Source organism: Dasypus novemcinctus, chromosome 1 (genome assembly GCF_030445035.2).
Source record: "Dasypus novemcinctus isolate mDasNov1 chromosome 1, mDasNov1.1.hap2, whole genome shotgun sequence".
Lineage (NCBI taxonomy): Eukaryota > Metazoa > Chordata > Mammalia > Cingulata > Dasypodidae > Dasypus > Dasypus novemcinctus.
In genome coordinates, this window is record NC_080673.1 from 54,402,253 (window position 1) to 54,428,021 (window position 25,769).

General features: G+C 44.2%; 1 protein-coding gene across 3 annotated transcripts in view; it reads left to right on the plus strand.

Annotated features, from left to right (window-relative positions):
* The first annotated feature begins 10,083 nt into the window (after positions 1–10,083).
* The window catches only part of SETD7 (SET domain containing 7, histone lysine methyltransferase), a 42,358-nt gene continuing 26,672 nt past the window's right edge, over positions 10,084–25,769 (plus strand). The window contains exons 1-3 of one of the 3 annotated variants that reach the window (XM_071214602.1): positions 10,084–10,486; positions 11,148–11,280; positions 19,823–19,952. In XM_071214602.1, the coding sequence (XP_071070703.1) occupies positions 11,241–11,280; positions 19,823–19,952 (170 nt within the window). In that variant the 5' untranslated portion in view covers positions 10,084–10,486; positions 11,148–11,240. Of the gene's footprint in view, positions 10,487–10,514; positions 10,904–10,948; positions 11,281–19,822; positions 19,953–25,769 lie in introns of those variants that run through there. The other 2 variants (XM_004471951.5, XM_071214597.1) reach the window with 2 other exon arrangements.

Here is a 25,769-nt window from a genome sequence, read left to right on the forward strand (position 1 = left end):
AGAGTAGAAGAAGGAGCACTAACGATGGTGGCAGTTAGGATGGTGGTGGCCACCATGTACTGTGTACCCACCATGCACCCAGAACGGTGCGTTTGTGGGATTATATCAGTTAATCCTCATGACCACTCTCAGGAGTGGGGATGGTTAGAGTAGCCACAAGACTCATAAAGAAAAGGAGGCTTAGAAAAGTAAAGAAACTTGCCCACAGCTGGTAGGTGTTTTTATGCTTTTTAAAAAAAAATCCCTTTTTATAATTCCATAAATCAATAATGTAGTCATTATAAGAAATGCTTAAAAAAAAAAAGGAAAATATTAAATCACCTAAGATCACATTGCCCTGAGATAACCACTGTTAACATTTTGGTTTATACTTTTCAAATGTTATGCAATGCAAATAACTTCACATAGACTTATGAAAATGAGATCTGTTTCCAAAGCATATGACTGTTTGCTTCTATAAATGAAATATTTTCTAGATTATAGATTTTTATATTTTTACTATTAATTTTAAGAATACTGTCCATTTTAAATGACACCATGAAGAAAATGTTGAATTGTAATACATAGAATTGGGTGTACCACTGGACAGCGAATTAACATGATATATTAATTAATTAAGGATAGAATTAATAAAAATATAGACTATTATCTACCCTATAATCCCATTTTATCTATGCTTATATATTTTTAGAAAGGGTCTAAAAGGATATATACCACCTTGTTCACAGAGGTTTCTACTGGTTAGGATTTTGAGTGATTTTTACTTTCTTATTTTTGATACTTTACCTTTCTAATATCTATGCAATGAGTATTTTTCTTCTAAAAGCAATAAAGTAAATCGTGGTTTAAAATTACAGAATAAGACCAGACTTTTATTTAGTTTCATGAAACTCTTCCAAAAGCATTCTTCTGTCCTCTTCTGTTTCCGTAATTCAAAAGTCACCCGTTAGAAGTGAAGTGCTCCTAAGACGGTCATTCCAACCAACCCGCTTGTGATGGGCTTGTTTGGGTTGGTCCCTCAGTGGCAGTGAGCACTGCTGGCAATAAGCTTACAGGCATCTCCGGAACCTACCTGTCCTACACTGTGCTGGGCACTAGGGAGCATGACACCTCAGCAGAAGTCAGCATTTCTGTCCTCCACCTCAGCCTCCTTTTATGGTTTTATGGGTTGACTTGTGTTCCCCACAAAAACATAATCAAGTCCTAACCCTTTTTTTTTTTAGATTTATTTGTTTTATTTATTTCTCTCCCCATCCCCCCCCCCCCCCCCCCGCCAGCCCACCCGCCCCAGTTGTCTGTTCTCTGTGTCTATTTGCTGTGTGTTCTTCTTTGTCTGCTTCTGTCGTTGTCAGCGGCACGGGAATCTGTGTTTCTTTTTGTTGCGTCATCTTACTGTGTCAGCTCTCCGTGTGTGTGGCGCCATTCCTGGGCAGGCTGCACTTTCTTTTGCGCTGGGCAGCTCTTCTCAGAGGGTACACTCCTTGCGCGTGGGGCTCCCCTATGCAGGGAATACCCCTGCATGGCAGGGCACTCCTTGCACGCATCAGCACTGCGCATGGGCCAGCTCCACATGGGTCAAGGAGGCCCAGGCTGCACTTTCTTTTGCGCTGGGCAGCTCTTCTCAGAGGGTGCACTCCTTGCGCGTGGGGCTCCCCTATGCAGGGAACACCCCTGCATGGCAGGGCACTCCTTGCACGCATCAGCACTGCGCATGGGTCAGCTCCACATGGGTCAAGGAGGCCCAGGCTGCACTTTCTTTTGCGCTGGGCAGCTCTTCTCAGAGGGTGCACTCCTTGCGCGTGGGGCTCCCCTATGCAGGGAACACCCCTGCATGGCAGGGCACTCCTTGCGCGCATCAGCACTGCGCATGGGTCAGCTCCACATGGGTCAAGGAGGCCCAGGCTGCACTTTCTTTTGCGCTGGGCAGCTCTTCTCAGAGGGTGCACTCCTTGCGCGTGGGGCTCCCCTATGCAGGGAACACCCCTGCATGGCAGGGCACTCCTTGCACGCATCAGCACTGCGCATGGGCCAGTTCCACATGGGTCAAGGAGGCCCGGGGTTTGAACCGTGGACCTCCCATGTGGTAGACGGATGCCCTAACCACTGGGCCAAGTCTGCTTCTCAAGTACTAACCCTGGTGCTGTGGATGTGGACTCAATTGTAAATAGGGTCTTTGAAGATGTTATTAGTTGAGGCCAAACTGAACCCAGGTGGGCCTTAATCTGACATAACAAGGGTCCTTAGTAGGAGAGGAAACTTGGACACAGGTGGAGGAGACAGATGGAGAGAGATGGCCATGTGACAGAGGACGAAAAGACATCACCAGAATGCCACGTGCTTTAGAGACAGCAAAGCCCTGCCAGTGCCTTGATTTTGGACTTCTAGCCTCCAAAACTGTGAGACAATAAATTCCCACTGTTTAAGCCAGCCAGCCTGTGGTGGTTTGTTACAGCAGACCTAGAAAACTAAGACACCACTGTAATCAGAAAAACAAACCAAGTAACTTGGACCCAAGAAGCAAATCATCTCAATTGAGTGAGGGTCCCTTGAGACATTCTCATAAACATGTCCCCCCCGAGATAAATTCCCCTGCCCTCTGAGGCCAGCCATATATATGGTTTTTATGGTTTAGTCTTCCTTAAGTACACCTTGTACAGCACTATAAAAATTGATATGGGGAAGCGGATGTGACTCAATTGACTGGGCTCCTGTCTACCATATGGGAGGCCCTGGGTTTGCATCCCAGGGCCTCCTTGTGAAGGCAAGCTGACCCGTGTGCCACGGAGAGCTGACGGCCCGCACCCACGGAGAGCTGGCACAATAAAATTACACAACAAAGGGAGACAAGCAGACACAGAAGAATGCGCAGTGATTGGACACAGAGAGCAGACAGCAAGCAAGTGGTGGTGGTGGTGGAGAATAAATAAAATAAATCTTTAAAAAAATTTTTCATTAAAAAAAAACTGATACAGAGCTTTCTCAAGAAATCTTCCTGTATTCAGATATCTGCTAGAATTGTTTCTTCACAATTGCCCTATTTTTCCCTTTCCCTCTGCATATGATTCTTCATGCATGGACAGATATGATTCCAATCCCACTCTCACTAGTTATGTGACCCCAGACAAGTTATTTAAACTTGGATCTCAGGTTTCCTCATCTGTAATTGGAGATAATGCTTCTGTAAGGTCATTTACAGAATGAATTAAATGAAATCATGTGAATCAAGCTCCAGGGACACCATAGACTGTCTCTAAATGCCATTATCTTCTCACTTTTCCCCTGCCCTCTTAGGTCAAACCTCTGAAGGGTCTCATTATTATGCATGAGATGTCTGATAGAGTTGAAGGCCCAATGGACCTTGATTTAAGCCTCATTTGCAGGAAGTGGATGTGGCTGAAGCGACTGGGCTCCCATCTACCGTATGGGAGATCCAGGATTCCATTCTCGGGGTGTCCTGGTGAAGGCGAGCTGGCCTGCATGGAGCGCTAGCCTGAGCAGAGAGCTGGCCCAGGCAGGAGTGCTAGCCGGAGCAGACCACATAGGAGTGCTGCCCCACACAGGAGTGCTGGTGCAAGATGAGGCAATAAAAAGAGACACAGAGCACAGAGGAGAGACAATAAGAGATGCAGCAGACCAGGGAGCTGAAGTGGTGCAAGAGATTGAGCACCTCTCTCCTACTTTGGAAGCCCTCAGGATTGGTTCCCAGTGCTGCCTAAAGAGAAGACAAGCAGACACAGAAGAGTGCATAACGAATGGACGCAGCACTAAACAGGGCGGGGAGAGCCACATTTGGCCACATATTAGTTGCATGACCCTGGGCAAGTCTCTGGTTTAAGGGGCTACTGTGAAGTGCAAATAAGATCATAGATGCCAAGTTACTTTCTGTTCAAGACAAAGCATCTCTAAGTACTAGAAGAGTACAGCAGCAATGGGAATAGTCCCTTGGGTGAAAATGGGCCCATACACAAGATGATTCCACGGTATAACTCTACATTTTTAATAAGCATTTTCAGAAGGACTCTTGAAATAGTAGGGAGAGTTAGTAGCAAACACCCCAAATCTTCTACATGTTCAGGGCCAGGGGAAGAGGTATTGACTTGTCCCTCTCTCTCCTCCTCTACAACTGAGAACTAACCTAACCTGCTTCAAATCAGAGCCTGTTACCACATAATGACCTGCACAGGTAGAAAATCCCAGGGGAAGCTGGTCCAAAGAGCAAGAGCCCAGCCAGCAGGGAGGAGGGGCGCAGACTTCCCAGCTAAGAATCGAGGAGCTGCCTCCTCTGCTGGGGCACTCATGGCTTGAGGCACACCCTCAGATGCCAGGTTGGAAGGAGATGCTGCTCAAGTGGTATTTATCTCCAAACAGACCTCACTGCTTACAGTGTAAAGCCCACTGCAGAGGTGCGTTCTTCGTGTTCCTCTATTTTGAACAAATGAGCATGTGCACTGGGCTCTTTAAGTTTTTCTGGAAGATATTCCAAAAGGTTGGGCACAGCATCTTTTCCTGGGAATTGGTCTATGGACTCAGCAAGGAGGATCAATAGGACCTTAAATGACCTGAAAGGATATTCATATTCAAATCCACTGCAAAGCAGGTCCTCAGCAAAGTGTATCCATGGAAGGGATGGTTTAGCATTAAGATCCTCTGGATGAGGGCTACCTATAAGCCCAATGTGTCATTTCAATGCCATGGCCCCATACACATTTCATCAGCCTGTCCTTGTTTGGGACTAAGTTAACAGGGTCATGTGAATATTTTCATTTCTGACTATTGCATTCAAAATCAGAGAAAAGCAAGAGTCCTGTATGGACAGTGAGGAGGATGTTTTGTGTGCCATATAAGTTATAGTAGATAAGATCTGCATCCTTAAGGTTAAATTTCAGTGCGTGAGTCACAGCAAAAGGCCAAGCTCTGCATTCTCCCACATACAAAAAAGCAAAAAACAAAAATCCTTGAGCTGGGTACCCAGGGAAACCTGGACAACTCTAATAGGACAGGATACATGGATCTTGATGAATACATCTGGTCTACTTATCTAAAGTGCCATGGCATGCTATGGTTGTTGGTTGCCCATGGAGCAAATATGAGGTGCTTCTCCAAGAACTTGGGAACTAGTTGCCCACTGAAAGTTAGACTAGCAGACATAGCAAACCAAGACAGTGACTGAGTTTGTGACTGAAGACTTTGGGGATACTCCAAATTCCCATCAGGGTGACATGATTGTATTATCAGGGAAGTAGAAATGGAATGTGATTTAGATTTTTAAAGTCCAGACCTGACTTGTTGGCTGTATAGGATGCTGTGTGGAGAAAGTGGTTGAAGAGACTAGCCTATGGAGAAAAGAAGGTCAAAATCTTGGAAGCTAGCGAGATCATCTCTGCTGGGTTGCAGTGGGTGTGTGGGCGGCTCCTTTCAGGACACTGTGTCTGGGGTATTCCTCTTGTGGACCACACAGCTAATTTCATTTCTTCTAATTCCAGGCTGACTAACAAGTAAACTTTAAAAAATGGAATTTTTCCTCTCAAGTGCGTTTATCTACAAATAGACACTGTACTTGCTATGAAAGCATGAGTATTCTGGTCTCTCAGGCATAATTCTGGGATGTACATCAATCTCTGGAAGACTGGTTAGTGTGGGTCCACTTTGAGGATAGGTTCACTCTAATTTCTGAGCCTATAAGGCTGAAGGTCAAGATCTGAGCCTTGATGAATTATCCATGTTGTAATGTTTGTGGTAAATAAGTGAGGTAGAATCACCCTTTGATTCACCCTGTGTGCAATAACGACAAGTGGGTACACAGGATGCATTTTTGTGTTGGTAGCCCAGTAAACAATTTTTTGAAAATGCAATAAAAAGTAATATTTAAGAAAACGTTTGGTTTGGGTGCAAATTTCTGCAACTCTATTGATTTTTCTTAAGTGATTTCTGAAGCAGTTGTCTCTTTGGAAACAGTTTCCGATTTTTCCTTTTTTTCAAGTTTTGTCACTAAACAGCTTCACCAGACCCAAGCCTGACAACTGTTTTCATACCCCATAATGCATAGCGCAAAAGAACCAGGTACACTGTGGAGAAAGAATATTTGGCCAGACTCAACCCAAACAGAGAGATGTAGGCTGTGTCTTCCCTCCTGCTATGCCCTAGAAGGTCTAAATTTAGTTTACTGGGATACACTGCAATAACATTAACTTGTTGCAAGAGCAAGAATCAAGCAAAAGAGAAAAAAGAAGCCTAATGTGGCGTGAGGCATCTTAATGCCATGGCAACTGCGGTGTCTTCTCTATTATTTAATGCACTTCTCAGGTCAGGTCATTCTGCTCCCTCTCTCTCCTGCACTTCCTGTTGCCAGAATCGGGTCATCCTGAATTTTTGAGTCCTCTTCCTGACTGCAGTCATTGCTATTTCCAGTAGAATGACTTTTCTCTATCTCTTTCTGTGCTCCCCAGACTTTCATTTGGTGCCCACGACGTTGCTTCTTTGCTCTTTGCTGTGTTCCACATACTGTAAAGGTTTCCCTTTCATCTACATCTCTTCCCCCACACCCTTCTCCTTGCAGCTCCTCTCCCTGCTCCTCCCTCCAACTTCTGCAGTTGTCACTAACACAGTTGTCCACTTGATTAGTGACTCAATATTCGGAACCCAAGCTTCTCCTGAACTGCTCATGCCTCTCGTCCTCGAGTTAAGAGAAAGGCCCCTCATCTTCTTAATATCTGTACCATTAAGCTGAATTGACTCCATTTGCCAGAGTTGCCCGGCCTCTTTCCAGGGCATGTATCCGGGACTCTTTGGGCTCTCTATAGCTATTCCCCAGGAAAGGTACAGAGAAGGTTTGAACTTAGAAATTCTGTAGCCCCTCCTCCTCATTTACTGATGGGAAAACTAAAGCCCAGAAAGCTTAATTGTTCACTGCACAGCTAGTTTTTGGTAGAAACAAAACTGATAAAGTGAAAACCCAAACTGGTTAATTTGGGGGAGGGTAGAGCTTGACAAGGAGTGAGCAGGGTTGGAATAAGACCTGATGATCATTTAAGAGTTCCTTGACCCATTTTGCCTCATCTCCCTGCCGGGAGTGTAAGCAAACAGCACAAACTAGAGCTGAACACCAGCCATTGGCCCACAGGACCCCTGGAGAGGCCCCTGAGACTCCCTAGCTGGCTCTGGAAGGCCTTGCCTCCCGGAAACATGAGACCCAGACGTCTGCAGGGGCCACTCCAGCCCCCATGCTGCAGAGTGAGGTGTCAGTAACAGCCAAGGCTAGTGATCCTGCAGGAGTTCCACGTCCACTAGGTTTTCTGCAATTTACTTATTATACGTTGTGGCGAGTTGACAGAATTGTTTCTCCTGAATGTAGGAAGGCACATATCCAGCCTGTAAAACATATTTATCACAAGAGTTATAGCAACCTTGTAAGTAAGCACCAGCCTTCCCCAGGGAAAGACATGGGTGGTAAAATGAATGAAATCAACTCAATATTTTGACTGCTCACTACAGGGGAAGAGCGACCTACGTTTCCCAACCTGAGTGTGAAGAGAGAGGACACATCCTTGCATGCAGTAATGCTAAAATGTGGCAGCTTGGAAAGTTATTCTTTGGTGTGTGCATGGAAGCAAGCCCTCCCCACCCCCCCGCAAAGTTTTTTTTTCCTCTCCCCTCTCCCCCCACCCCAGTTGTCTGTTCTTTGTGTCTATTTGCTGCGTCTTGTTTCTTTGTCCGCTTCTGTTGTTGGCACAGGAATGTGTGTCTCTTTTTGTTGCGTCATCTTGCTGCGTCAGTTCTCAGTGTGTGCAGCACCATTCCTGGGCAGGCTGCACTTTCTTTTGTGCTGGGCAGCTCTCCTTACGGGGTGCACTCCTTGCGTGGGGCTCCCCTACACGGGGGACACCAGTGCGCATCAGCACTGCACATGGGCCAGCTCCGCACGGGTCAAGGAGGCCCGGGGTTTGAACCGCGGACCTCCCATGTGGTAGACGGATGCCCTAACCACTGGGCCAAAGTCCGTTTCCCGTCCGGCAAAGTTTGATGGATGTCCTGTGCAGGTTCTGTTTCTCCTTGGCGGGGCCTGTTCTGGCACATTGGGATGTGCTGGGGTTAGGAACTGAGCTACACGGCCGCCACCACGGCCGCTCACGGCCGCTGCCACTGCCGTACATTGATTTTCTAAACTGTGTCCACATTGGTGGGGACAGACTACAACAGGGGGAAATGGTGGGAAGCCAAGTGGAAAGATGGTTTATGAAGTGAGCTCTCAATGAAGAAAACTGTAGGAAAGAATGTGATGGAAGCCAATTTGGGCCAGTGGATGTGGGAAAGTGGAACATTTCAAAAATGCTCCTTAGACTTGAGCCAAAGCATAGGAAGAGGACCCAGAATGTGAGAAAGACTCAGCCCTGTTTATATAAAACAAAATATTCTAATCCACAGAAGCATCACTGACAGTGCTTAACCCTCATTCTGTACCAGGCACTGTGTTGGGTTCTGGGGCTATAAAATAATAATCAGTACTAGAAATGAGACTGAAAATAGACGTAAAGTGATTTGTGAAAATGCAAGTATATCTTAAAGGAGTTATATAAAGAACATTTAACCTAAGCTTTGGGCCCAGGAACAGTTGGAATGCATGGTGGTGAAGTGACTCCTGCAACTGCCGGCCCTGCGAGGAAGACCCTGGTTTCCACCTATTTTTTCCAGATCCAGAGGAGGCCTGCTTCAGTGATGGGGCTGCGTGCAGGTTTCCAGGTGTCCCCGGGGTAGCAGGTAAAAGAGAACACTTGACCCTTTGGGCATGCAGTGCAGGCTGGGAAAACCTCACAGCACCAAGGAGAGGAGAGGGTTGGACAAGTTTCCTCTGAACCTCAATACAGGGGCGGATGCTTGTGACAAAATTCCGCCCCCCCCCCCACCCATCATGCTTCTCGGTGGTTCCAACTGTGTGTTTGGAGGGGAGATTTCTTTTAACCTACCCACGTCCTGCCTCAGTCCCTTTGAGGAAATGAACTGGTTTTGCTGCTTCCTTTAACTTTCAGCATCTTCTTCACCCCTGAAAATAAGCTGGAATCTTGGGGAGAAAGGTGGGTGTCTGTTATGTTTTTGTGTACCAGTGTAATACATAGGGGAGGAGGTTATACATAAAAAGGAGAAATAAAATATATCATGCAACCGAAAACCAGTGAGTGATCAAGCTCAGTAAATGTTTATTTTCTTTTTTAATCAGAAATAAAATCCTGTTTCTGTGGTTTATGTTTGAAATTGATGTGACCTGAAGTGGCTCTTTCTTCTTTCACGGCAGGAACACTTTCTCTGTATAACGTTGGGGCTCAGATATCAGCCACCAGAGGACTTTCAGGAAGATTCAGAGGGGGTCTAGCCTAAGCTGGGGAAATTCAAGGTCTAGCCTAGACCAGAGGACCTCAGAGGAGTCTGGTGCAAATTAGAGAAACTCAGAGAGGCCCAGCCTAAACCAAGGACCTCAGAGTGGTATATCCTAAGCTGGAGGGATCTTACAGCAGTGGCCTCTACGCCTATTTCCTGGAGGAGGAATTCAGGCTGGCAAGGGTGGCCTATCAGGGCCTCTCGATAGGTGTCTTCCTTCTAGTCCAGGGTCCTTCTAGCTTTGGCTTTCAGTATCAATCAAAATAGGCTGAAATTCCTGGCAGTGTATGAGGGCAAATATCCCTGGCATTGTTCTCTTGTTCACAGATAAAAGAATGTATTAAAAACAACGCAAACCTCGGTTAAATACACACACACACACACAACTGTATAAAGAGCTCAAAGCAAGGCGTGGTCTACTATGCGCTAGAAGTACTTTGAAATCCCCAAAGTCTCTGCTCATCTTCCAGAAAGCCAAATGGAAAAACTTTCTTTGCTCCCCCACCTCTCTCCCTTCCCCCACGAGGTAGCCGCGCCTGGCAGATGCCCAGAGCCGCACGCTGCAATTCCACGGTACATTTCGTACATTTGCATCCATTTAACCAGCTATTTACAGCCGCCCTTAACGGTCACCTTTAAGAGTCAGCGCCATAGTGACACTGTCATTATGAGCGGGGGCCCAATGGTTTTCTCCACTTGAAGACGCCCCAACCTGTGCGGTGGCCGGCCTTTCGGGAAAGGGAAGAGACAGCTAGGGGCATCCCACGTGCGGGGCGGTAAACGGGAGCTGCAGGCGCGCCAGAACGAGGGACCTTCCTGGTCAGCCCCACCCGGTGGCTCTTTTTCGTGACCACAGCTGCCGCGAGAAACCTGCCGGGCCTTTGGTGTGGCTTGTCTCCGGCCTGATAAAGAACCCGCAGCCATTTGGGCTTGATGAATTTTTTGAAACACCCGAGGAGCTTGATGGTCTCGAGGAGGGTGGGGCCCGGGCCGGCTGGCGTGGAACCGGACCCGTTTGACACCCACCTGGGCGTCTGGGAAGCCGTCTGGCGGGCGTGAGGCGCTGCCGCTGGACACCTGCGCTCCTGGGCGCGCCGCACTCGCGCAGTTCCGAGGGGTAGATCGGGTGAAGTGGGGGCGAGCGCGAGAGACAGCCGAGGCGCCAGAGCGTCCGAAACGCTTCCTTAGTTTCCCCTGCGCCTGGGAGGCTGTCCCGAGGGAAGACGGCGGGCACTGCACTGCGAACTTCCAAGTTGCCCCTGGCGCTGCCAGAAGTCGGGAGCTCTGAACCCCCTGAGGGCGGGCCCCGGCGGCCCCGGGTGCTGGCGAGAAGCCCAGGGAGCCGAGGACCGCTTGGCGCTCTCGCCGCGCGCCAAGTCGCGCAGAAGCAAAAGATAAACGCTGATCGGCCCGGGGTCTCGGCTGCGGCCCAGAGTGAGCGCAGACCGCGAGCGCCTTTCATTTTGAGGAGCCTCACTTCTGGGAAGGGACGGGGAACCGTCAATCAGCGAGGGAGGGAGCGCACCGGCGCTAGGTGATGTCAGAGGATCAGCTGCTCGATAACAAAGAGGGGAATTACGGGCGAAAGTTGCAGCAGCGGCAGCGGCCGCAGCGGCACCCCGGGGCCTCGAAGGCGAGGGGCTAGTGGGCGAAGGGAGGGGTGGGGGGAACGGTTGCTGCCGCAGCAGCTGAAGGCCAAGGAATTGAAAGGGCTGTAGGGGGAGGTAGTGCGAGCCAGCCCGACTGCTCCTCCTCTTCCTCCTCCTCCAAACTCGCAGGGCTCAGCCCCAGCGCTCGCTCAGCCGCCGGGAGCACCGAGAGGGACTGGAGGCAGCCGCGCGGCCCCGAGCTGGGCAGGGTCCCCAGCCGCCATGGATAGCGACGACGAGATGGTGGAGGAGGCGGTGGAAGGTACTAGCTTTTCTCCGAGGCCGGGGAAAACAGGGCGGGAGGAGTGGCGGACTGCGGCGGGCGCGGCGCCGGGCCCCGGGGCCGCCGCCGTTGCCTCCGCGGGTAGCCGGCGGCCCGGCTCGGGCGGGGGCCGGACAGCCACGGCCCAGCCGCCGGGAGCGCGCGCTGCGCGGCGGGGCGCGGCAGGCGCAGGCCGGGAGCTGGGCTCCGCCGGGCCGGGGCCCCGGGGAGGGCACGGCCGCTCCATCCCGCCCGGCCGCAGCCTGCATCCGCCCGCGGAGTTGCGAAGCCTGCAGGGCACTTCCTCCTTTCGCGTGGGGGGTGGGGGGGCAGTTGAGGGGGCGTAGGAAGGCCGCCCCCTGAGGGCAGTGGTCTCCGCGGAGCAATTGCACTGCCGGGTTTTGGAACCCGCCAGCCCATTGCTTGCGATCGGCCCCGCAGCCGCTGCGGGATCGGTCCCCTGGCGCAGCGCACCGGGCCGGGCCAGGCACGTGGCAGCCGCGGCCCGAGCGGCCACTCCTCGGAACAGATGAAATCATTGCAGGGCAACGCACAACGGTCCCGACCGGGGTTCGATCACGCACGGTCCGGGAGGCGACTGGCCCTTGCTTCGGTTGTCCCGGGAGCGCACTCGGCCAGACCCCCCCTCCCCCTTCCTGCTTCCGCGCCCGGGTGCCGCCGCCGCCACGCTGTGCAGGCGCGTCGCAAGCCCAGACCGAAATTGCTGGGTGACACTTAACTTTCTGAATTCCCTGCAGTTGGCTGTGGGTGATATCACCGCCTTGGTGTCGTGTTTCTCCGCCCCTTCTCCTTTAGCGCCCCTCCCCCGACTTTGCTCGCCACTTTGTTTTGCTGAGTTTCTCCACCTCTTTTTGGCCAATACTAAAATCCTTGTGGAACGTTGTTTGTGTCCTGAGATGTTATGGTTTTGTAATAGTGAATATTGAAAAATACTCTTTAGCGTATTTATTTGCTTCTATCCCAGACAGTACGTCGTGATGTTTTGCAATGCTGTGTGGTATTTTTCTAGAACATTTTAAACTAGGTGACTAAGTAAATAATTTTGAACTGTTGGTTGTATCTGGTTTATATCTAATTTGTATGAAGAAGGTCTCACAAACAGTAAAGAAAAACAGGGTGGCGGCCAATGCCAAGGGATACCTAGTTTCTTCATTGAGAGAGTAAATCGATTTTTTATGTTTCAGAAAACATAATTGACCCCTTGTGCAGTACTTCCGAGGTCTTAGGATGAAGTAAAGTAGAATAATATTTCTGAATTCTCTAAAAGATGTCATTCTAATGTAACTATTAGAATTCTTAAACATTTTTGGTGAAAAAAAAATTCACTAAAATATTTTGAACTCACGGAGCTATTTATCCCTCTAATAAGTAAGGCCAATGTGGGTCCATCCACATTGAGTTGACCCATAAGAAATCTTTTTTACTATCTAAAAGTTACTGACTTCTTATACCTCCATGATATGAAAGATAAATGAAAAATTCTCAAGTTGGTAGTCCTTGCTGTCATTCTTACAAGTTTAATTTTACTTGTGAAAATTTAGGGTAAACCCCTGGTTACCAGAGACGCTCCCCAGGTTAAACCACCTCCTTGAAGCTGTTTAGAAACAGCGAACAGGTTGTTCCTGGTTCCCTGGCTCATTTGCAGAATGTGATCAAGCAGCCTCAGAAATGTAGCATTGTTGTTACTGAGATTGCCCAGTGGATTAGAAGGTTCTTACTAGTTGCATAGAGTGACCATATGCTGTCCAAATTCGGGCACTCTTGAGAATGAGAGAGGCACTGTGAATAATTATGCTGGGAAAACTGGGTTAGGCCTTAAAGGTCTGGGGCAATCTAGGACACATGGTCACTCGGCTGTACCTAACTATAATAATCAGTGTAACAGAGTCTGAAAGTCCTTAGGAGACTCTCAAACTCAAACAGGCAGTGAACTGCACCTACTGACTTTTCTCCAGCCATTTTTTGGCCTTTTCATGGCTGTCTTCTCTTCTCAACATCTAATACATGCATGGGGGAATGTTATGAACTACTTGTGATCTCTTCCTAAAAAGAACCTAGTCTGAAGATGTTGATGTTTCAGTGCCAACTAGCCTACCTCTCTCCATGAACAGAACCTCTGTTCTCAGTAGAGAACATATTCAACAGAATTGCAGCTCATTGTCTTAGCTATTGTTCTCATTGCTGTAATGGTTTGGTTCTTGTAATGTGCAGTTTCACATGCATTTTCTGTTCATTCTTAGGAGATGGGTACTAATAGGATCCTAATTTTACAGAGGAGGGAACTGAAGCATAGAGAAATTAAGAACTTAATCCGGGGTCACTCCAGAGAAAACAAGCTTGGAGCGTCCAGAATTTCACGCCACCATACCAAATTGTCTCCCTGTTCTTTGTTTTCTGTTTTTGTATTTTGAATATGTCAGTCAAGTCTGTGAAAGAGTTGGTTACTGAGTTTGGAAGAACAGTTAAATATTATGTCAATATTGTCAATGCAACTCTTTAAAAGTTGGTCATGAGAGTTCGGTGAGAAAAGGTTTGTATAAACACTAGTTTTAGTACAGAAAATACTAATTTTTGTTTGTTTGTTTACAACCTGTTAATTCATCCTTTTCCACAGTCTTCTCAGCATTTTCTCTTCGGATTAATATGAATCATTCAGTGACTTTCCATAAAATTGTATTTGGAGCAAGGGAATTTACAGATTCTACAAAGACATCCTTTTCTTTCCCTTCCTTATTAGAAATTTACTCTGGGGAAGAAATTGGTGTCTTCAGGACTTGAGTTTAACTGTCTTTTGCCACATTGTGTACTTTGTGATTCTCTGTCAGGGTGGAATCGTAGCTCAGGTGACGTTCTGAACTGTAGTGGATGAGTTCCCGAGGGGAGGGAGGGCCAGGAGGGAGCAGGCCGTGGACCTGTCTTCCGGGCTCCCAGGCCACCTATGCTGCTTTCTCAAAACTCCGAGGCTCACTTGTTGAGTGGGGAGTGATGTTTAGTTTTCCAGTATTATTCTTCTGGGCCTTTAGGAACAGAACTATTCATGACTGTATTTCTCTTGTCTACCCATAGATACAAAGATGAATATGATGTGGTCCCTAATAGAATTTCAAATAAATATATATTTATTTGCAGATGATTTGTGGTGGTTGAGAGGAAAAATAAAAATCACTTTCAGCTTGGAGAAGTAGAGGAGGAAAGATTCCCCAGCAGTAGTGGGACAGAGTTGAGTGGAAATGAGGCCGGAACGTCATGCGTAAACATAGAGAGGTGTGGAACTATGTGGGCACGTTCAGAGAATAGTTGTTCAGTTCTGTTGTAACACAGGGCTTGGAAGAGGAAAACTGGAGGGTAAGATGGAAAAGAGGCTGGGCCCAAGTCATGTGGCCGATGCCGTAGAAAGCTGCCAGAGCTCTTTAGAGCTGGGAATGTCAGGACCAGAGCTCCGCTCTGGGAGATTAGCAGGCAGTGGCGAGCAGGGCAGCCTGAGGGGCTGAGATGGCAGGTGAGGCAATAACCTTAAAGGCTCTGGTTGTGAGGGCCCAAGTCAGCAGGAAAAAATGGAAAGGCCTTGAAATGTGTAAGAGACCCTGCAGAGGAGTGCTCCAAAGGGGGAAATATCAGAATCCCCAGAACTGAGAGGCCAGGAATGAAAGCAAGCATCTCAGGGTTCCTCTGTCCCACCCCCTGGAAATGTTAAGAATGTTTATTTATTTATTTTTTTTAATCACAGTTCCCTCCTATTTTGTCCTGTCTGTAATAAGACTGCGCATGCTCTGCACCTGGGGAAAATGCACGCCAAGTGTACTGGTAGCAAATTCTCCACGTGGGCCACATGTTGTAATTATGACCCGAACAACTAATTGAGCTCTCACAAAGAATTACTCTTAAAAATCAAATTATGTTTTTAACAGCCAGTATAAATGCATTATCATGAGGGCATGTTCTTTGCATGAAGCAGGATAAGCTTCCTTTGATTATTTTGTTTTTTAAAGCAGGGCTCTATTCTACAAAACCAACAGTGCGTGTAAGCGCTTCTTGTTGTGAAAGAACACGCACTCGCACACACTATTCTTTCAGATCCCCTCTGAGTAAGTCTGAGGCAGGGCTCCCTTCCAGAAGCTACCCGGTGTCTGATCCCGAGGGAATTTCCTTTGCTGAGACGATTGTTGCCACAGGGAATGCAGCCCTGCCTCTTAGGATAAGGAAGAAGCTCAGAAGTAACTTGAGGGGAGAAATTTAACTTCTGTCTATTCAGTAGATAGTGATCTTTAAAACAAAGTGAAAAAGCAAACTTCTAAGAGTTGTATTTTTTCCTCCCTTTCTCCAACTATAATTATATTTAAAGTCATGTTATGGACAGATAGGCCGTAAATTAGCTGGGACAGCCTTATAATGAGCAGCCATTCCAGTTAATTTTTTGTGTTGTTTGGCTGGAAAACTACCCTCTTTTGGAACTGTCTAGTAGGATTATTGGCTGACTTGGCGTATTTTACAAATTGACTTCAGTCAAGCAGGGGGGGATAGTGTTTCTCTTTGAGTTGGGTAACACTTGGTAGAGGTAAGAATTTGCAGCCAGAATATGCAGTTGAAAATCTTGGTTGTTCTGAGAATTATCTTAACTAAAAAGGCTTCTCCCATTTTTCTCCCAAGGATGTAGGGATGCCCACCATTTTAGAGGCACCTTCATCTCCACCAGCTATTTTCAGCCCCGTTTATTGGGTAACATGGAAATCGATTTGCTCCTATCTCTCTAGAGAGAAAGGGGATTGAAGGATTTAGGGAAGGGACTTTTAGTGTTCAGCACATTCAGAGTGGTTAAAGTGTTTCTTGAGCAAGTCTCTGCTTTTGCATCCTTGAGGTATTGAGTGAGAAGTTTAATTAGACAACAGAAAAGCACATAACCCAGTACCTGCATAGAGGGTGCAAAAAATTTTTTCTTTCTGTTTCAGTATCCCTTTCTGTTAAATTTAGTAATACTAACAAGACAAATAGTACATGATCTTATGGTCAGAATGGCATTTGAGCAAGAGTTATACCAGAAGCTCTTTTTTTTTGGTCTTTATTTATTTAATGTTACATTCAAAAAATAAGAGGTCCCCATATACCTCCCACCCCCTCACTCCACTCCTCTCCCCATAACAACATCCTCCATCATCATGAGACATTCATTGCACTTGGTGGATACATCTCTGAGCACCGCTGCACCTCATGGTCAATGGTCCACATCAAAGCCCACACCTCTCCCACAATCCACCCAGTGGGCCATGGGAGGACATACAGTGTCCGGTAACTGTCCCTGCAGCACCACCCAGGACAACTCCAAGGCCCGAAAACGCCCCCACATCACATCTCTTCCTCCCACTCCCTCCCCTCAGCAGCCACCATGGCCACTTTCTCCACACCAATGCCACATTTTCTTCGATTACTAATCACAATAGTTCATGAATAGAATATCAGTAAGTCCACTCTAATCCATACTCTATTCCACCATCCTGTGGACCTTAGAATGGTTGTGTCCACTCACATCTATATCAAGAGGGGGCTTAGATTCCACATGAATGCTGGATGCAATCCTCCTGCTTTCAGTTGTAGGCACTCTTGGCTCCTGGATCTGGTGGTTAACCTTCTTCACCTCCATGTTAGCTGAGTGGGGTAAGTCCAATAAACCAGAGTGTAGGAGTTGCAAGTCTGTTGAGGCTCAGGGCCTGGCTATCACATGGTCAGTCCAGAGGTTCAGGTCCCCTGGGTATACACTAAACCCCAGCACCAACTATAGTTCTGGTAAAAGTAACAGGAGAGACTTGTGGACAAAGATCACATCTGAGTCTAGCTCCATCACACAGAAACACAAACTCCAAAGTAGGGCCAACTGACATGGCACTGAACTCCATCTGCCAGACCATAGAACCCGAAGGTCTCTGTAGCCCTCAGAAGAACCAGTACCTGGGGTTGTATCTACTTTATCTGTCAGAAGCTCTTTTAGCACACAGGATGAAAGAAGATGTAAGGACACAGCAATCCAAACCTTATCCCTACATTTCTTTCTTTGTCTCTGTTGTTGTTATTGTTTTGCTTCAGTGGTTCTTTTAGATATAAATTTCTTCTGCTAAGAAAAATATTCCAGGCTATTAAATAGAGTGAGAGTCTTGAATGAATACACTCTTTAATTTCTAGCTCCCATTAATTGATCACTTCACCCTGCTTTTCAAAGGTTAAAGCTAACAAAATAAACAAGCCAACAAAGGGATTGTGTTATGGTCTGATACAGAGAGATTTCAGAACTCCCACAAGATCCTAAACCTTTAGCATAGCAAGGAAATGACAATCTCCCAGACACCTCCTTTGAAATGCACAATGCCACCTGAGAACCAGCCAGAAATATTCTTTTTCTCTCTCTACCAGGAAATTAAGCACGTGATGGGATACCTCTTCATTGGCCACTTTGTTGGCATTGTGACAAGTATCCTTCATGGAGTGGGGTTGATATTTTTGCTGTCATCTCAAAAGGGATTGAGGTGGGGGAAGGAGTGGATGTAGCTAGGTGGTTGAGCACCTGCCTGCCATGTACAAGGTCCTGGGTTCACTCCCTGGTACTTCCTTAAACAGAAAAACAAAACAAAACCCAGAACTGCCCCTTAAGTGCTTTTAGTGTGCTATATGACACTGTCAGTTTTCACTAATATTTAAATTCCATTGCTGATGGTGAACCTTCAGAAATAGGACAGGGCTATAGTGACTGAGGGAAGGTAGGAATGAAGTTACATTGGATTTTTGTCCTTAGGTTCATCCTTATCATAATATTTCTCTTGATCTAAAGAGGAATAACAGATTTCATCAAACATTAACTTTTTAAAATCTGAAATATGTGAACTGTTTTCTGTGAGGAATGCCTGTTCAACAAATTAGCAAGTACTTTAATTAAAATGAATATTTTATTGAGGTTAAAATATATATTCTGATGTTTATACCTAAATCAAAAGTAGGAAGCTAAATTCATAGCCATGGCTAAATTTAATTTGATCCCAACAGCATTTCATTAAAGAAAGATTTTAGCAGTATACAGAATGATTTTTCAATAAAGGAAAAAAGGTAGATTTCATTTCATTTCAATGAGAGAAATGTCATTAGTAGATATTTAGAAAATAGTTGTCTAAATGATTTCATAGGACTCAAGTGTCACTGAATTATGTCACGTACAGTTGGTTTTTGAGTGAGAGGAAAGCAATTATGGTCTAGTTTCCTCCTGACCATTAATTTTCTAGGCCTTGGAGAAACAGTTTGTGTTGAGAGGAAAGGAACCATATGTGGTGTGATTTATTTAAGTGGCCATGTTTTATTTTCATTCTATTCTAGGTAATCCATTCTATACAGAGGCAGAGTAGCAATAAAACATTGTATTTTTCATTGTTATTGTATTTTTCTGTAGTCAGTAATACAAATAAAGAGCTTTTTATAAAGGTGCTTACCATCTCTTCCAAGGGATAATATTCTTTTAATCACTTCAGAAGAAATAATTTTAGAAGACTAAAACATTCATTGTGGAGTATGGTTTGTGTTTTCTTTATAGTCCTATGTCTGTGAGCCATCTGGAAGCCACATTTAAGTGTTTATTGTCCCTGCATTGCACATTGTTTAATGTGTTCATATCTTTTTTCATCCATGAGCCAGATTAGCCCAGGAAAAGGCCGGTTGATTAACTACTGTCTTTATTTTCACCTGCCCGTTGCACAATCAGTTCACCAAAATGACTGGGGAGACACATATTAGATGATTCCTGGGTTTTGTGAAATATGTAGAGTAATTAAAAACCTCTGAATATTTAAGTATTAGAATATACCCATCTGTGACCCAGGAGGAATCAACGATTTAAAGAACACAGTTCAAAATCACTCTTTAAATGACTGTGTGGGTACTTTTAGCTACATTTAAAGTGCAAGCCCTCTGAAAATAGTGGTCAAGGATATATAATAAAGTTATTACTAAACATTCTAAACTGAAAGATTTTGGAAAGGAAAACAGTAAGCTCAAGGTTATTCACTGTAATAGTTTATCAAATCATATTACATACTTAGTGTTTAGAGTTCGATCATTTATTCCAAAGACAGTGTATCTGACAATAGCTTATAAAACAGTGCTAAATCAACTGCATTTCAGTTAAGCATGAATGTTTGGAGGTATTCATTAATTCCAGGAATGAGAAGTGTACTGCCTGGGAAGTACTTGGTAAATTGTAACATGCAGACAGTATTGATGATAACTCTCAGTCTCCAGTAAGATGCAAACTTACTTTGAGTTCATACACTGAAGTGACTAAGTTCCTCTCTTGTGGACCTATCCATTCACAAAGTACACAGAAAGATCAAGTTGATCCTGCTAAGGCAGGCAAGTGAGAAACTTTGCACATTCATGTCTACTCATGCCAGGAAAGGGGACTTGTCTGGCAGCAGGTGACTGCACCTGAGGGGTAGGGGTGGGGTGGGCTTCGATGATGTTAAGGTTTGTCTCGTTCTTTCTTTTCTCCCAGGGCACCTGGATGATGACGGGTTACCACATGGGTTCTGCACAGTCACCTACTCCTCCACAGACAGATTTGAGGGAAACTTTGTTCATGGAGAAAAGAATGGCCGGGGGAAGTTTTTCTTCTTCGATGGCAGGTAGCACTTGACAGGTTTTTTAAATGCTTGCCTTTGGAATAACTGGCCTTTATGTGTGAAACCTTAATGCTGATGTCATAACTAACATTTTCCACATTCTAGTTGTGGAAAAGTTAAAATATTTTTCAGAGTAGGTTCTTTTTATGTTGCTTTCCCCACTTGCATGAGAGTGCAGAGGTAAAAGTCCCTCCCCCTCTTGAGTTAGGTGGGAATGACTGTAGGACTTTTCTCTCTCCAGAAGAGACAGGATTGCACTGGCTCAGCTTTCCAACAATGATTTTAAAACCACATCAGCTTCAGACGCAAACAGAGACCTTGTGAATTTCTCAAGTCTTTAGAAAAATTCAGAGCCATGAGCAGGGTCAACTATTTTCAGTGCAGTTTATTGGGTAATATGGAAATCGATTTAGCTAAAGAAGTTATAGGATTCTGTGGGATATTAGCACCACTTACTAAACTCTTGGCATTGGTAATAGGCCAATGCTTCTTCAACCTTGGGATTCCTTTGGGAAAGGAAATATCTCAGCTGATGGCGGAAGGGTGATTGCGGGGACTGGCATATGACCCAAATCCCTTTGCTGTAGGTAGAGTGAGTTGTTTTTAAAGACGTTGAAAGTTCCTCAGGTTCTCAGTTATCTGAAGTGAGGATACAAACCCATCTATAGGACTTTTTAAAAATTTCATTTTAGTTATTATTCCTAACTTCTCTTTCCCATTTCCCCAACCTCTCAGCCCTCAGCCTCCTTTTTTTTTTCCCCCTAGCAGAGCTTTGCTTAAAAACTAAGTTTTAAATATTCAGGATTTTTACTTTCTTTCTCTTGCACTACTGTAACTACCTGATTGATAACCTGAGCCCTGTAGAAGCCTCTTTCAAGATTTAGAATCAGTGCTTTTTTCTCTCATGATCCATTTTACTTGTCCGGAGGGAAACTTTTCCTGCCTCATTTCCATAGCAGCTTATTTATAGCTCTTTCCTGAAAAGTGTCACTCTTTACCTCCTGCTGTAATTATTCATTTATTCACTCAACAAATATGTATTTCAGTAAAGTATTATTTCACCTACAGGACAGAGAATTCCTTGAGGGCAGAAACTGTATCTAATTTATCTTCTGTGCTTCGTAGCACTTTCCCTTAATTTGATACTCAAGAAAGATTCTTGCTGAAAGAGTGAAGGTGCGGGAAGAGAGTAGAATTCACCCCAAACACCGGCTCCCCCGCCCCTACACACACATATTTTACAGATGAGAAAGTGGTACTGGGATGGGCTTTATGACTAGCTATGGTACCAAAGTGAGTAATGGCAAAGCTAGATCAAGACTAAGTTTTCCCAACCCCTGATCCAAGATAATGTGTGTGCATACAAAATCTGCTGGGGGAGGTGACCTGGCTTTTCCTTACTGTGATTTTCAAAAGGGTGATCATATTCTTGGAAGTCAAGACTCTTCTCCAAGAACAAAAGCTAAATTTCTTTTAAAAACGTTTTATAGACGGGCATTTTTTTTTTTTAGAGTATTAGAATAAGCATAGCATTGCCTGTACAAAATAACTAAAATTTATCCAAAGGTGGAGTACAAAGAATATTTCTGTAAGTCAGTTGTAGATGCCTTCTATTAAGAGCATGGATAGTCCTGTAGGAATATTCGAGAAGTGTTTTCCAACTTTTTTCATGACACAAGACATAAAAATTGATATTGTTTGTCTCCTGGGCCAGAGCTGACTGGCCCCAAGGGCTCTGGCTTCTTGAGACCCTGTCTCCCAAGGGGAATCAGCACATCTCCACACCAATAACTCATGCCTAGTAGATACATCAGAGCTTGCTAGTTTGGAAGCTCTGAGCTGGAGAACTTGGAAGGAAAAAGGGGACATATTTTGGTAGCATCTGGCAACAGTGTTTCCAGCTGGCTATAGGGTCTTCTCAGGGCCATTCCAATAGTAATTCAGGTGGTTCTGTCCCTTTAACCTGCTGCTCATCAGGTATTACAAAGCATCAGAGTGAGCCACAAGAAACTGCTAATATTTTTCCTTATGGAAGTCTAGTCTAAACTGATTTCTTTTTCTTTCCTTTCTTTAAAGTACACATTGCCCATTTCGCATTGGCTGGTAGGCTTTAGTTTCCTAACCTGAACAGATTTTGGCATGCATTTAACTAGGCAGAAGCTTTATCTAACATGACACAGTTATTAAAAACATGACAAAAGATGGAAGAAGTTTTAAAGGTAAATTCGTGCTTTAAATCTAGTAGTTTGGCTGATAGTAGCATAGAATTTGATCTATTCTTCGGGAAGACAGTCCAGCAGGTTTGGTTTAACTTAGTGTTGGCCGCGTGCTTGCTTCCCAGTCTTGGTATACAGTGTACTGATGAGTTAGAATGAGCTTCCAAACCAGTGTGCCAAGAATGAATTACAGGTTAGCCCCAAAACACTGATCCCCTCAACCTTAGGGGAGCGGAGTGGGGCTGGAGGCTTCCTGACTACCATCCCCCCACCCCACCGCAACACACACTCTGTCAAGCTAGTCACTTCTGCTTCAAAGCAGGTTCATCCATTTACCCCATGGGGTCTTCAAATGCAATAATCTGTATACATGTCATTACTCGAAACAGTTGTCCCACTGGGCTAGGTTGGAACACTGGGCCAATAATTCTAGGGGCTAGAAATAATTTCATTGACTTTTTTTTCCTTTTGAGGTACCAGTTCACTAATTTTTTTCCATATATTTTTAGGAGAAAAGTTGTAAGCTTACAAAACAATCATGCATAGCATGTAGAATTCCCATACATCAACCCTCCACAAACACCTTGCATTGTAGAACATTTTCAGATTATGAAAGAACATCATCAAAATACTATTTTTATACCTACCACTCAAATACCTGTCGAGACTTAGGTCAAGTAGTAGAATCAAAGAATGATATACTGGTAAGGACCTCAAGAAGTTATTTTCATTAGTCGTCTTCAGATGGGTGTAGTACCCTAAGGGAAGGAAGGTCAATGGCATTGCCTCTACAAATGAAGAAGCAGTATGGTGACGGATCTCAAAAGGTCACTGTCATCTTCTTTGCTAAGCCCTACACTGATTATGTTATGAGACATCTGCTAAAGGATTTGCTGTGAAAATTAGTGAGATAAACGTTTGACTGAAGAAAGGCTGTAGAATTTATTAGTCCTCCTAAGGAGGATGTGGAACTTGGTTTTGGAGAAGTCAGCTGCTTCTCCATGAAGCAACACCTTGATGTACTTTATTTACATTTGTCTGCTGAATTTTCTTCCCATTGCCTCCCTCCTACCTCACATTTTTAGGATCTGTTGCGTTAGGTAAAATAAAGTGGAAATACTAACCCTTTACTCCCAGTCAGGAGGGTTTGGCCTAGAACCAATCAATCCCTTTCCACTAAAAAGGAGAGAAATCAGGTCCTGAAATAACAAGTAAGAAAACAGAAAGTTTCTATTAGAGCTTAAGAAAGTTGTTCAAACCTGTAGAGCTGGTTCATGTCATCTGCAAAGAGTTTTGTTGTTGTTTTTGCAATTGTGGGAACCTGTGTTTGTAAAGAGAGAAGGAAAATCACTAAGTATAAATGACAGAAAACTTGGCCTGATGCATTCTATTATAGTCTTATATAAAACCTGAACCTGGGAGTGTGATTTATGAGAAGGTTTCAAACAAATAGGAATTTATATTAAAAACTCTAAAATTAATATTTTCCTTTGACATAGAATATGGTAAACCTGACTAGTAATTTTAAATATCCAGGTCACCGTGAAAGTTGGCCTTGTTAATAACCAAGTACCCAGATATAGCAAGAGAAATGTTTATTTTATTTTATTTTTAAATTGCAAATGTAGCAAATGCTTGGTGAAATTAAAAAATAAAACAAAAAAACTTCAAGAAATACATCCTCATGTCACAGAGGCAACCACGGTTGGCAGACATTTAATCACCTTAATTAAATATGTTCAAGATAAAATAAGAAAATAGCAATCTATTTCTAAATCAGTCTAAATGGTCCAAAAAGGCATTGTTTACCTGTTCATTACTGTCTCTACTTTAGAATGTTTGCTAGTTTTTGAGACCATAATCACGATTTAGTCCTTCCCTCATTACATGACAAAATATAGAACAGAAAAAGCTAAGTTATTACAACCATCTTATTAAGTTAGAAACTAAAAGTCAAACCACTTGGCCTTTACCAGAAATTTACCCCACAAATGAGAAGTGAAGGGGGGAATTAACTTTATTTTTAAAATCGTCTTTTCAAGCAGCTATTGTTTTCTATTTTCTCCCCTTTTTAAAGGAATGAAGAAAATTGTCCCAAGATTAGGTAATAGGGACTTCTTAACATCTACTTTTTGATCCAGAGGTAAAGGCCTTTATGTAGCAAACATAAAGGTTCTTTCGTTGTGGACCTGGAATCTACCCAGCATCCAGAGGATTCGCTGCAGTACTGTGAGGCATAATGAAAATGTTTAGTATTCAAAATACTTTAATATACACATCTCAATTTTTTATACTAATCTTCAATTCTGAATGTTTATTTTAATGTATTTTCCCCTTAATTATATTAATTTTGCCCATGATTGATGGATCTAAAGACTACTTCCCAGGACTTCTCACAAATTCTTGAATGGTAATGAGAATGGTGTTTCAAAGAAGGTTGGCTCTGGGCTGCATAATATTTGCAAGATGGAGATGAGGTCATTAATTCGATATAATTTTTTTATCTTGTTAATTCTTACTCTTCACATGCCAGTTATTTCAAAGAATTATTTATATTCCATGACCTCATTCTCCAGCGTCCTCATCATTTTCTGATATTGGTTCGCTACATTAATGCATCGAGCCAAGAGGGTTCTTTTATAATTTATTACCAGACAAATAACCTAAGGCAATGAGGCTGCCCATCTGATGAGCTGCCAAGAAGGACTGACATCTTCCAGGTGACAGATCCACGCAGATTTCCTACATTTGGCTTTTAGAAAGTGCTTGGTCATGTTGCGGAGAAAGTGGCGTTGGAAGTCGTGGAACCCAACCTCCTACACAAAGGCAAAATCCTTCTGTGTCCCTGACAGTCACCCAGCTTTTGTTGAGCCAGGTTAAGCATGCATATTCATCTGTTAAACAGTTCTCATTAAGGAAAAAAAATTTTTTTTGTTGTGCTAGAATGGGAGTGAAAAAGAAATGGATAACTTTGAATACCTATTATTTGTTCAACAGGGACATGTCACATTTTGCCTTCATAACAATCTGTGAAGTGGGCTTTATAATCCCATTTTACATATGAAGAAACTAAGGCACAGAATAGTTAAGTAACATGGCCAAAGGTCACATAGAAAAGGTTGGAGCTGAGATCCACACTACGATGAGTTCAATTCCAGAACTGCCCCTCTTTTCACTAACTAGAAACAAGGAAATAGCTATGAACCTGACTGCCCTTCTTCCATGCTTTCTTGTTACTTCAGGTAACTCCTTAGCTCTACTTGTGAAAAGTAGAGTCCTGGGCTAAGAACACTTTTGGGTATTCAGATATTAAAGAGAATTTTCAGTTTAAAATACAGTGGTATTTGAATAGAATGCTGACGTATTAGTCTAGACAAAGAATTATAAAAAAATTCTCCATTTCTTTGTAAATTAGATTTTTGTAGCTTAATTTATTACTGGAAATTTAACTCTTAAATACAGGAGCTTTGATAAAACAAGTTTAAAAAATGATCTGTGTATGTGTAGAGAAAGAAATTTAATTAAAATTGATGTTTTCACTTCTTGTACATTTTCCAGTAGTTTTATTCAGATGCTGGTGCCAGAAAAATCAAACTATTGAAAG